Source organism: Perognathus longimembris, chromosome 6, assembly GCF_023159225.1.
Source record: "Perognathus longimembris pacificus isolate PPM17 chromosome 6, ASM2315922v1, whole genome shotgun sequence".
Lineage (NCBI taxonomy): Eukaryota > Metazoa > Chordata > Mammalia > Rodentia > Heteromyidae > Perognathus > Perognathus longimembris.
In genome coordinates, this window is record NC_063166.1 from 82,572,215 (window position 1) to 82,585,493 (window position 13,279).

At 66.6% G+C, this 13,279-nt stretch overlaps 1 protein-coding gene across 1 annotated transcript; it reads right to left on the reverse strand.

The window, feature by feature from the left end:
* Positions 1-5,777: 5,777 nt before the first annotated feature.
* On the reverse strand, positions 5,778-12,729 carry Ctcfl (CCCTC-binding factor like). The gene is made up of 9 exons (XM_048349419.1): positions 12,457-12,729; positions 12,150-12,338; positions 10,646-10,856; positions 9,179-9,349; positions 8,648-8,781; positions 7,692-7,812; positions 7,209-7,362; positions 6,508-6,669; positions 5,778-5,937 (listed from the first exon to the last, which is right to left on the reverse strand). Exons 1-9 carry the CDS (start codon positions 12,727-12,729, stop codon positions 5,778-5,780), a joined length of 1,575 nt encoding a protein of 524 aa, XP_048205376.1.
* Between the last annotated feature and the right edge of the window lie 550 nt (positions 12,730-13,279).

The following is a 13,279-nucleotide window of genomic DNA, read 5'->3' on the forward strand; positions in this document are numbered from 1 at the left end:
TGTGCACAAAGGGTGTGAGTTCATATTTGTAGCAGGACACGGCGAGTGGCCGGGGCTGGGCGAGTCACGGGTGTGTCCATCCACTGCGGACTTTCTGGCTTTGCTGAGGCCCCGGCTGGGGGCGCGGACCACGCGGCTCGAGGCCCCGGCCCCGGGGGAGCGTCCGGCGTCCACGCGAGTCCTCCGTGTACTCGCGAGACCCCCTCCCGGCCACAGCAACACCACGCGCCGCGCCACGCCACCGCCACTCCCCAAGGTCTGCCACAGACCACCTCAGGAACCGGGGGAAGGGAAGATTCCGGGGCTCGAACCCCGCGTCACGGTGCATGCCGCTGAGGACCGCCTGGGCGCAGGGCTCGAACCCGCGTCACTGGTGCACGCCGCTGAGGACCGCCTGGGCGCTGTCACCGCGCGGCGCCGGGCTCCCTGGGGGACCGCGGGGCTGTCCTGGGCGGCGCCAGCTCCGGGGAAAGCTGCACGACAGAAGACGGGGGGGGGGGGTGAGCCGGGCGTCCCTCGGGGCTCCTCCTGGGCCGGGGTCTCGTGGGGTGCAGCACGGGGCTGTGGGGGGCTGAGGCGCAGCGGGGAGCCGTGGGGTGTCAGCCACAGCCAGGTGCCCCCCACCCCCGCCCGGGCCCGGGCCAGCGCTGCCGGGTAGCAGTGGGCGGGGCGCGTCGGCCCTCCGCGCCCAGGGGCACGGGCGCCCCAAACACGGGCAGGACGGGGCCGGGACGTACCGTGCCCCCCGCCCGCAGCTCGGGGGGCTGCCGGCGTGCCCCTCCCCGCGCACCCCCTTCCCGAGGGGCCTGGCCGCTCGGGTGCCGGGAGGGGCTTCTCCGCGGGGCGCGGCGTGCTGTGCTGTGGGAGACAACACGGTCACGTGAGGGCCACGCTCCCAGAGCCCCCGACTGACCCCCAACTCACCACGAGCTGTCCCCCGACTGACCCCAAACTGACCCTGAGCTGACCCCCCGACTGACCCCGAGCTGACCCGACTGACCCCAAGCTGATCCCAAGCTGACCCCCGACTGACCCATGACTGACCCCGAGCTGACCTCCAGCTGACCTCCAACTCACCCCAAGCTGACCCACAACCCCAAGCTGACCCTGAGCTGACCCCGACTGACCCCAAGCTGATCCCGAGCTGACCCCCAGCTCACCCCAAGCTGACCCACAACCCCAAGCTGACCCTGAGCTGACCCCGACTGACCCCGAGCTGACCTGACTGACCCCAAGCTGATCCCGAGCTGACCCGACTGACCCATGACTGACCCCGAGCTGACCCACGACCCCAAGCTGACCCTGAGCTGACCCCGACTGGCCCCGAGCTGACCCGACTGACCCCAAGCTGACCCCAAGCTGACCCCCTGACTGACCCCAAGCCGATCCTGAGCTGACCCGTGGCTGACCCCAAGCTGACGCGCGGCTGACCCCGAGCTGACCCCCGAGCTGACCCGACTGACCCGAGCTGACCCCCAACTGACCCCCCGACTGACCCCTAGCTGACCCCCAACTGACCCCCCGACTGACCCCGAGCTGACCCCCAACTGACCCCCCGACTGACTCCGAGCTGACCTGACTGACCCCAAGCCCATCCCGAGCTGACCCGCGACTGACCCGCGGCTGACCCCGGGCACCGCGGGCCAGGAGAACCTGTCTGGGAAGTTCCCGTGCAAACGCGGGCGATGTCGGTGACCTCACTACTCACGCCCCGTTCCAATCCGCTGGCGCCCTGGCTTCTCGGGCGGTGGGGGGCCAGGCCCAGGGGTGGGGGGGGGGAAGGGTCGCCCGCTGCCCCCCCTCACGCCTCGCCGGGGGCCGGGCTACCCCGTGACACGGCCCAGGCCGCGGCTCCGCGTGGACCGGGGCTGCCGACCGGAGAGCAGAGAATCCGCGCTCAGAACGCGAGCCCGCGGCCGCTCCACGCAACGGGGGTAAACCGAGTCCCCGCGGGGCGCAAGGGGCCCCTCAGGACTGGGCTCTGGGACGGGGCGGGGCGGGCGCCCCGAGGCTGCCCTCGGCGGGGCCAGGCTCGGGGCCGAGCGGCTGCCGGGTCTACTCCACAGCGACAAACCGCACACACGCACGCACACACACACACGCACGCACGCACACGCACGCACACAGGGCGGCGGCAGCCGAACAGCCTGCGGGTGTGGGCAGAGCGCGGCGGAAGACCTCGCGAGGGCCTGTGGGTTCCACGCCCACGCCCAGGGCTCGCGAGGAGTTCATCCACAAACCAGCTGCTTGAAGAGCGCTTCTTCCGCGTGGGGTGAACCAATGTGACGGACCAGAGCGGAGAAGCTGTGCCCCTGGAGAGAAGCTGTGACCCCGGATAGAAAGCTGTGCCCCTGGATGGGAGAAGCTGTGGCCCCGGAGAGAAGCTGTGGCCCCGGATAGGAGAAGCTGTGACCCCAGATAGGAGAAGCTGTGGCCCCGGATAGGAGAAGCTGTGACCCCAGATAGGAGAAGCTGTGACCCCGGATAGAAGCTGTGACCCCGGATAGAAGCTGTGACCCGGATAGAAGCTGTGACCCCGGATAGGAGAAGCTGTGACCCCGGATAGGAGAAGCTGTGGCCCCGGATAGAAGCTGTGACCCCGGATAGAAGCTGTGACCCCGGATAGGAGAAGCTGTGACCCCGGATAGAAGCTGTGACCCCGGATAGAAGCTGTGACCCCGGATAGGAGAAGCTGTGACCCCGGATAGAAGCTGTGACCCCGGATAGAAGCTGTGACCCCGGATAGGAGAAGCTGTGACCCCGGATAGAAGCTGTGACCCCGGATAGAAGCTGTGACCCCGGATAGGAGAAGCTGTGCCCCCCAGATAGGAGAAGCTGTGACCCTGGATAGGGGAAGCTGTGACCCCGGATAGGAGAAGCTGTGGCCGCGTGCAGGGCAGGGGCCTCACTGGGGGACGGGGTGTCCGGCCTTGTACCATGCGGGTCTGTGTGTTAGCAAGCTTTTAAGTGTGTAAATAACTTCACTTTTTAAACGTGGAGCCGGGAGGCAGAGCCAGGGGGCCCGGCGCCGTGACCGGGTTCACTCTGTGCACGAGGAGAGGCTGGAAGGCAGGGAGGGGCTTTGGGCTGGGGGCCGCGCCCGGGAGGAGCCGTCGCCCCGCTGCCCTGGCTGTCCAGCGGCTCATCTCCGCCCCTCCAAGCTGCACCAGGCCCCGGGGCCTCACCGCTGCCGGGGGGCAGCCAAGGGCCGCGGGGGGTCTCGTCCTGTGTGTAAAGACCTTTCTCTGGGTGTTGCACTGGAGAAGGCATCGACGCTGAGACACACCTCCACACCCGGGGGTGCATGGGACGCCCGCAACCCCCTAACCCAGCCCACGGAGACCACAGAGAACGGCGGTAACAAAGTGCGACCCGCTCAAAGATCAACCCTCAAATGAGTAAAACCACACAGACACCTCCAGATCTGAGGCACCTCCAGAAAACAACCTCCGTGCCACAATCGAGGAGAGGAATTCCCAGGCACTGAGCTCAAAGGGCTGTTGATAAGAATGGGCAATCAATGTGCAACTATTTAAAGATACTCATCATAAGCCACGGCCAGTGGCTCACCCCTGTCATCCTAGCTACTCAGGAGGCTGAGATCTGAGGATTGGGATTCGAAGCCAGCCTGGGCAGGAAAGTCGCTGCGAGATTCTTACCTCCAACTAACCACTCAAAAACTGAAGTGGCTGGGAAGGTGGCTTCGTGGTAGAGTGCTTGCCTCGCATGCACGAAGCCCTGGGTTCAACTCCTCAGCACCACACACACAGAAAAAGCCAGAAATGACACTGGCTCAAGCGGTAGCCTTGAGCACAAAGACTGAAGGACAGAGCCCAGGTCCTGAGTTCAAGCCTCACAGCCGACCCCCCTGCCAAAAAGATACCCATTATACCAAGCACATGGTATTATATTTACTGATTGCTTAAATATCTTATTACTTTCCTCCACCCTCCTGCCCCCCCCCAAAAGAATGGCCAATGAAATGAAGGAGGACCTCTGTAGGCAACTACACCAAGACAGAGTACACGAACAAGGAAATTCAGTGAAAACACGGACAAAAAGCTAAATGAATTCCACATGAATACAAACAAATCATTGAAAGACCTCAAAGAGGAAGCAAGTCTTGAGCTAAGAGAGATGGAAGGAGACAGTTCAGTGGAGCAGGGAAGTCGATGCCCCATGAGAAACTAGAGACCCAAATCGAGAGATGGAGAAATCCTGAAGAATAAACTGAAGGCCAAGAGACGCAAAATGCAGTGGGTGGGTCCCCCCTGCGGCAGGCAGAGAGAGATCTGGGGCTCCAGGATAGAGCAGACACAGAGGAAAGGTAGGGGGGGAAAAATCAAAGAACCACCAAGGATCCGAGAGCACGCCGGGACCTACTGGAGGACCAAACCCGAGAGCACGTCGGGACCTACTGGAGGACCAAACCCGAGAGCACGCTGGGACCTACTGGAGGACCAAACTCGAGAGCACGTCGGGACCTACTGAAGGACCAAACCCGAGAGCACGCCGGGACCTACTGGAGGACCAAACTTGTATTTTATGGGCCCCGATGAAGGGGAAGAGAGGACGGGGTCTACACGGCACAGAACAATCGCACAAAACCTCCCAAGTCTGGACCAGGAGATGCTGTTCCGGGCACTTCAGCAGGCTTCTAGAACATCCGATGGAGCAGACGAGGCTACCTCCACCATGCACCACCGTGGAAACGACGAGCCCAGAGAACAAGCCCAACCGACAGGAAGGCGTAGAGACAGACGGGGGGTAACCCAGGCCCAGAGCAGGTGTCTCCACAGAAGAAAGCAGGGAGGGTGGACAATGACGGATTCCAAGAAGTAAACAGCAACACCTGCCAGCCCAGAACGTTCCACGCGGTGAAGTTTTCATTCGCAACGGGACGGCAGACGAAAAGCACGCCGCCACTAGCAAAGCCCGGAGCGGCTCGCCGCCGGCACGCAGGGCTCTTCCGGTGCCGGCCTTCACGTCCGAGGGCGGGCCTGCCGTTGCCGGGGGCGCGGCCGGGTCCCCACAGCACCCGGGGCGCCCCCCTCTGCCCGCCCGCCCTCTTGGGACGTCGGCCCGTCCGTCCGCGACGACGGAGGGCGCCGTGGGTTTGGCAGTGCCGGGTGGCCACTGGCTGGCTTCTTTGGAGAAATGACTATGAGCGGTGTCCACGGGGTGCCGGCTTCTCGCTGACCTGCTGGTCTGGGATCCCCCCGCCCGGCCGGCCCCCCCAGCGCTCGGGCTGCAGGCAGGTGCCGCCACGCTCTGCCCGTCTGGTTCGCGTCTCTACCGAGCGGTGGGGGTTCGCGAGCACGCGTTTCCACGCGTTTTCTCGAGCCTTCGGCGAGGCCACTGGCTGCTTCTTTCCGGCATCGGGGAAATGTCTGCTCCCGCCGTTCTACTCCGAAACCGCCTCCCCTCTGGGCGGTTTTCACCTGGCCCGGGCGTCCCCCCGCACTCGGAACCGCGCCAGGAGGGCTGGTTCCCTCACGAAGCGAGTCAGTCCACGCGGCGTGCTGAGGAGCCGTCCTCGCTGCTCTCGTGGCCCACAGGTGCGCGGAATCCTGCTTTCAGGGCTGAAGCGGGTGTGAGCGCCCCTCTTCTCTCTCCCACGGCCGCTGCCCGTCCACGGACGCCTGACGCGGACGTTCAACCCTGCTCTGTCCACAGCCTTCTCGGGGAGACACGCGCGCCCCAGGCTCTGCGTCTGCCGTCTGCAGGGTCGGCGGAGGACGCCACAGAGAGGTCGTGGTGGCCTCGGAGACTTGACCTCACACCCCGACTCGCCCGTGGTTTCCTACGGTCTGAGGCTGAAGCTGCACTGACCACACCACCTCCTCCGTGGCTCGTGTCTGCGTGGCCGGGCATGGGGAAGAACGGGGGCTCTGAGCGGTGAAGACTTCCGGATGCAGACACGCGTCACGACACGGCCTACAACCGACAGAACGTTCTGGACGCCTAGAACCCTAGCAATTCGGGACGCGGAGCTCTGAGCGCGACAACTTTCAGGCTTCTATCTCTAAAGATAGCCAACAAAATACTGGGCTAGAGACGTGGCTCAGGGGGTAGAGTACCAACCGTGAGCAAGGGAGAGCTTGGGGCTCTGAGTTCAAATCCCAACGCCAACACACGCACAGCCAGTCCTTATGGATCAGAAAGCGATCAGGCCCGGAGTGACGAAAAGAAGACTTCCAAAATTCAAAGCGCAACTTCCTTCAGAAAGACGGATTCGAACCGGGGACCCCCGCGGGCCCCCGCGCCCCTGCAGGGCCAGGGCCACGCTATTCGCCACCCAGGAGACGCGCAGGCGTCCAGGGGGCGCGGCGGGGCCTCCCCGTGGCTGCTCCACCCCCGGTCCTGAGAGGCGGGAAGGACTGGGGCCCGGGGAGTCGCCGCCCCCCGGGTCTGGCTGCTCCTGGCCCCCGAGCCGTGGTCCGTGACGCGTGGCTCTCCCCGGGTTCTCGAGTGGGAGCCCCCCCCCCCCCGCCGCCCGGCACACACCTGCCGGCGGGGGAGCGGCCGGTCGCGCGCGCGCGGCCCCTCTGGTGCCGCAGGAGGGCGTGGCGCTCGTGGAAGGCGGCCGGGCGGTGGCGGCACCTGAGCGCCAGCGCGCTGAGGCCGTGCAGCTTGCGCAGGTGGACGCCGGGAGGGGCACGCCGAGGGCTGAGCGCGCCACGCCACGCCGGGGACCCCCGGCCCCCCTCCACCCGCCCCTCCGCAGCCCCCGGGGCTGGGAACCGCTGCAACAGCAGGGACGTGCGTGCGGGACTCGAGCACGGTGGAGCCTCCGCCCCCCCCCCCCGGGGCGTCGGGACGGCAGCCCGGTCAGGTGGATGTTGGGGTCACGGGGGGGGGCGGGGGCTTTCACCTAGTGGGGACCAAACGCGTTTCGTTCTGCCGCCGGGGAGCAGCGGGTTGACCCCCACCTCACACCGAGCCCCGCGAGGTGACCCAGAGCCCGAGGGCCGACCCGGCCGCCGCCCCCACTCCGCTGGCGGAGCAGCGCTGGGATCCGCCCCCCCTCCTGCCACGGGACGGGGGGGGGGGGGGCACTCGCTCTGCGTCCCCAAACACAGGGCAGCCAGGCCGAGCAAGCTGCGCGTCGCCCGCGTGGCCACCAGAGGGCACCCCAGGACCGCCGTAAGGAAGGCGGTGCCGGGGAGCCAGGGTGCGGGCGGGCGGGCGGGCGAGACGGGGCGCACTCACGCAGGTCGCTCTTCCTGGCGATGAGGGCGGCGCAGCGGGGGCACTGGTGTTTGGGGGCGCTCTCGCTGTGCTTCCGGGCCACGTGCGTCTTCATGGTGCCGCTCTGGGTGAACCGGGCGCGGCAGACCAGGCACTCGTAGGGCTTCTCTCCTGGGACGGGGGCGAAGGCGGGGAGGACCCTCTGGGGTGCAGCCCCACCCCCCCCACCCCTCCCCCGGGGTCGGGCTTCCAGGCCAAGCCCCCCAGCAGGATGCCACGCCCCGGGGGGGGCCGAGTGCAGCTCGTGGGCACACACGGGTCTGCCACCTGGGACCGCGCGCCTGCCCTGGGGGGCTCCCCGCCCGTGGGGCAGGAGGAGGGCGCATGCCTCACCCCCCCCACCCCCCGCCTCACGTGACACGCAGAGCGTGTCGGGCCCGGCCGGGGTCCCCCCCCACCCCGGGGCGGCGGGCGTGCGGGCGGCGCGGGGCTGGGCTCACCCGAGGGCGTGCGCGTGTGGCGCTTGAGCTTGCACGCGTCCTTGCTGGCGTAGCTGCACGCGCGGCACGGGAAGGGGCGCTCGCCCGTGTGGGAGCGGACGTGGCGGGTCAGCTTGCTGGCCTGGGACACGGGGCGCCGCTGAGCCGGGCTTGGCCGTGGCCTTTCCCGGGGGGCCACCCTCCCGTCGTCCCCCCCCCCCCCGTCACGAGTGCCCCCCACCGGGCTGCTCGACAGAGGCCTCCTGCTTGAGCACAGTGGCCAGAACTTCCCGCGCCCGGCTGCTCACGGCGCCCCCTGCAGGGCACCTGGGGAAGGCCAGGCCCCCCTCTGCTTCCGCTCGGGGAGGTGGGGGTGCGGGGCCGCGCCCCCTCCGTGCAGACCCCAGGCAGCGCGGGAAGCGGCTCACGTCGGGAGAGCTGCGGGGCCCTGGCCCGGCCCCCACCGACCGGGACCAGAGGGGCTGAAGTTCAGCCGAGAGCCGGCGGGGCGCGGCGGCGGGCTGCCCGCCCCAGCTCGGGGGGCCTCGGCACCTCCGCCGCCCTCGCCCGCCGCGTGAACCTTTCGCCGACATGAGCGCGAGCCTTCGAAACACAGCAGGGCCGGAAGAACGTTCTGGAACCGCTTCTGGCCCGCAGTGCAATCTCCACGCTTGCGAAACCCGGTTGCGCCACAGCGGGGCCGAAACGCACCCCGTTCCCTCCGGGGGCTCCCGCGGCCCTCTCCCGCGGGGCTCGCGACCGGGGCTCCGCCCGCGGGAGGCTGACACCCCGAGGACGACCGGTCGAGATTCCACCGCCACAGCAACCAACCGGCAACCAGCCGAGCACGCCCTGCTCGAGGCCCCGAGTTCAAACCCCAGCCCCTCCCGGGCGGGGGGGGGGGTGTACCTCGACGCTGGCGTAGGCGTAGGGGGGGGGGTGTACCTCGACGCTGGCGTAGGCGGGGGGGGTTGTACCTCCACGCTGGCGTAGGCGCACAGCGAGCAGCGGAACGGCTTCCCGTGGGTGTGTCTGTAGCGCCGGTGCCGCGCCAGCTCCCCACGTGTGACGAACGCCACGCTGCACTCCGTGCACCTGTGCGGCTTGGTGCCTGCCGGGGTTGAAGACGGAGCGCCTGAGGGCGGCGGACGTGGACCCGCGAGGACGCCCCCCCCCGCCCCCAAGGGGCCCCCCAACCAGGAGACCCTCCAACTACGGACCACGGGCTGCGAGAGGAATCCTCGTCTACCGGCGTGCTCACGGGAGACTCAAGATGGAGATGGGAAAAACAGACACGAGATGGGGACGGAGGGGCACCCCCCCCCATGCCCGGTGCTCCCCAGCCCTGACCGCCCGTGGCCCGCTCCACGCGCATGCTCCATGCCGTCTGACGCGGGCGTGAGAAACGGAGACGAGTCACCCACGGCCGTCCGCGAGGGCTAACGGGAGCCGGGGCGTGTGTGTGCGCGTGTGTGTGCGTGTGTGTGTGTGCGCGTGTGTGTGTGTGCGTGTGCGCGTGTTGACGTGGCTGCGCAGGAGCGTGGCCGTCCGGAAGGGCTTGTGGCACAGGTGGCACAGGTGGGCGTGGCGGCTCGCGTGCGTCTTCGCGTGGCGGTTCAGGCCGGAGGCTCGGGAGGCGGCGAACGGGCAGACCCCGCAGCGGAAGGCGCTCCCCGGGTCTACACAGAGGGGACGGGGGGACTTGCGGGCTCGGGCTGCCCCGGGAGACCCGCCGGCCCCACCAGCTGCTCCTCCTGGCTGGGGTGGGGGGCGGTGAGGCCCCGTGCACCCCTGTTGGGCAGGTAAGCCCCGGGCGCCCCAGAGGCCTCGAGGGGGGTGCAGCCCACACGGGGTGAGCGGAAGCCACCCGCGGCCAGGCACGGCTAGCGGACTGGACACAGCGAGCGTCCAGACAGCCACGTGGGGCGAGCGGGCCCGGCGAATCCCGAGGACCAAGAACTAGGAAGACAGGCCCTGACCCCGTTACCACCCCACCTTTCCTTCCCGAAGTGGGGGGTTTCAAACTCAGGGCCTTTGGCTTCCTGGGCAGGCCTCCCCTAGCCCTTCTTGCTGGTCTCGTGTCTGTCCGGGCTAGCCTGAGCTATTCCACCTCCTTACCGACGTCTCCCCAGTATCCAGGTGGCAGGCACGCGGTAGCGTCACACCGGCCGTTTTATTGGTTGAGATGGCATTTTGTCAACTTTTTGTGTAGGGCAGCCCCAAACCTCACTCTTCCAGATCTCTGACTCCTAAACTACAGGGGCGAGCCTCTGCGCCCAGCTGACCCGGCCCAGATCCTTGGACTGACACCAGAGCAGAGCCTAACCCTCTACGTATGTGCCTGATGCTTTGTGGAACATTCCTGCTGCGCTTAAGAAACGCTAGCGTGGTCTGGGGATATGGCCTAGTGGCAAGAGCGCTTGCCTTGTATACTTGAAGCCCTGGGTTCGATTCCCCAGCACCACATATATAGAAAATGCCCAGAAGTGGCGCTGTGACTCAAGTGGCAGAGTGCTAGCCTTGAGCAAAGAGAAGCCAGGGACAGTGCTCAGGCCCTGAGTCCAAGGCCCAGGACTGGCAAAGAAAAACAAAAACAAACAAAGAAACGCTAGCGTGAGCCGGGCACCAGGGGCTCCCGCCTGTGACCCTAGCTACTCAGGAGGCTGGGGTCTGAGGGCAGAAAAGTTCCCGGGAGCCAAGAAACAACTCGGAAGGGCTGGCGAGGTGCTGTGGCTCGCGTGGCAGAGCACTAGCCCAGGAGGCTCGAGCCCAGGACCAGCAAGAAATCCAAGATTGTGTGAAAAACATGCAAAGCCCTTTTGGATTCGGTTCATCACACATCATCAGCTTAAACCTTCTCCCGCTTCCTGATTTGAAGGCAAACTTAAGGCAATCGCTTAAAACTTCAACTAACTGGCTTCTCCCCCCCCCCCCCCCCCACAGAAAAGCAGTCCTATGCAAGAGGGCCCACCTACCCGTTGTCTTCCTCTCCGTGTTCCTGGCTGTAGGCTTTTCCACGTTTGCTTGCGCAGCGGTCGGTTCCTCGGGCTGTGTTTTGACTTTTAAGTTGGAAATGGTCAGAATCGTTTCTTCTTCAGCCGCCGGCCTCACTTGCAAGAGGAAGAACTGCTCCTGGGCGCTGTCTGCCAATTCTCCTTCAGGTTGCTGGACCTGGGCTTTCTCAAACTGGTCGCGAAAACGAGAGTTCAGGCCAACACCACGCTATTAGTTACAATCCCACTCAAGCCTGCCTGGTCACACTACCGACTACTAAACAAAAGCAAAAATTAAAGACTGTTCCGATCTGGTGCAAACACAAGAATTATTTAATATCAAGAACTTTTACTGGGCTGGGGATATGGCCTAGTGGCAAGAGTGCCTGCCTCATATACATGAGGCCCTGGGTTCGAATCCCCAGCACCACGTATATAGAAAATGGCCAGAAGTGGCGCTGTGGCTCAAGTGGCAGAGTGCTAGCGTTGAGCAAAAAGAAGCCAGGGACAGTGCTCAGGCCCTGAGTCCAAGCCCCAGGACTGGCAAAAAAAAAAAAAAAAAAGAACTTTTACTCACTTAAGACTGACACACCCTACAGGATTCCAGTTAGTTTTTTTTTTTTGTTTTTTGTTTTTTTTTTGCCAGTCCTGGTCCTTGGACTCAGAGCCTGAGCACTATCCCTGGCTTCTTTTTTGCTCAAGGCTGGCACTCTGCCACTTGAGTCACAGCGCCACTTCTGGCCGTTTTCTGTATATGTGGTGCTGGGGAATCGAACCCAGGGCTTCATGTATATGAGGCAAGCGCTCTTGCCACTAGGCCATATCCCCAGTCCCTCCAGTTAGTTTTTAAAACTTAAGTAAAGGCCTTGTGACTTTCTTGGGGAGCATTTGTGCTTAAATTTATAATTACTTAAAAAGTGGTGCATGTTAATTGCAAAAGGAGGCTTCCAGTGTTTTCGCACACACGCGTATAACGCACTTGGGCCGAATTCATCTCCGACTGAGCTTTATTTTTGAATACCTGGGTTGGAACTCGGGGCTCGGCCCTCGCTACGCACAGGCTCTCCACCGCCGTGTCCCAGCGCCTGCTCCCTGTCACTCTTATTCCTTTCTTGGGTGTTTAATTTCAAACTGCAAAAACACCTCGTCCACAGGGAATGCTACACTAAGGCTACTTTCTCTTCTTTTTTGTGTTGGGAATGGGTCTTGAACGCAGGGCCTGCGTGCCATCCCTTAGGTTTTTGCACAAGGCTGGTGCTCTACCACTTGAATCACAGCTCCACCCTTGTTGGCCTTTTGCTGGGTAATCTGGGGTTAAGGGTCCCACGGACTTTGCCGCACAGGCTGGTTTCAAACCGGGATCCTCAGATCTCAGGCTCCCGGGCAGCCAGGATGACACACGTGAATCACCAACACCCCACCCTGCTTTTTCTTTAGAAACGGACTTTTTGTGTAAGGGGACTCGTGAGGCGGGGGCACGGCGTACCTCCGTGAGCCCCGCGCTTTCCGCCGGGGCGTCCGCGCCCAGGACCACGGCCGGGGTCCCCTCCAGCAGGTAGAGCTGCACCACCTCCAGGCCGCCCGGCGGGCACAGCGGCTCCTGAGCACCCAGGGCCGGGCACTGGGGCGCGCCGGGCGCCGGCGGCTCCAGCCACAGCAGCGCGGCCTCGGCGCCCTGCAGCACGACGGGCACCTCCGGGGCGGGCCCCGCCGGCCAGCCCGGGCCCCGCGTCCCCGCGTCCACCGGCCCCTCTCCAGCGGGCCCCGCCGGCCAGCCCGGGCCCCGCGTTCACCGGCCCCTCCGGGACCAGCACTCCGAGCCAGCCCGGGCCCCGCAGCTCCACGTCGGGGGCCGCCAGGGGCACGGCCTGCAGGGGCAGGACGAGCTGCTCGTCCCCGTCCGCCGCGGGCCGCTCCAGGTCCGCGTGCGGGGCCGCGGCCCGGGTGTTCTCCGGGCGCCCCCCGCCCCTCCGCCCGGCCTGCACCCCGGCCTGCTCCGGCGCGGCCTGGCGCGGGCGGAGGCGGGCGGACGGCGCCGGCGGGACCCCGGCCTTGGACGCCGCCATGGCGACGAGGCCTGGGCGGGAGAGAAGGGGGAGTCGTGAGGCCCACGGGCCGGGGGCTCACGGCGCGGGGCCTCGCGGTCCCGGCCCGGCCTCCACGGGGGTCGCGGGGCCCGGGCTGCCGCCTGTCCTTCCGGAGCCCACGGCGGGCAGCCCGCGCCCGCGAGCCCGGCCACGCGGCCCCGGCACCGCACGACGCCCGGCGCGGCCGCCCCTGCACCCGGGAAAAGGCCCGGCCCTACCGCCCCGCCGGGCACAGGGCCGGACCCCGCCCCTGCCGGGCCTGCCCCCCCCCCCCGCCCCTACCGCCCCGCCGGGCCCCGCCCCTGCCGCCCCGCCCCTGCCGCCCCCCCCCGCCCCTACCGCCCCGCCGGGCCCCGCCCCTGCCGCGCCCCGCCCCCCCGCCGGGCCCCGCCCCTGCCGCCCCGCCCGGCCCCACCCCTGCCGCCCCCGCCCCTGCCCCCCCGCCCCGCCGGGCCCCGCCCCTGCCGCCCCGCCCCCCCCCCCGCCCCGCCGCCCGCCCCTGCCCCCGGGCCCCGCCCCTTACCCCCGG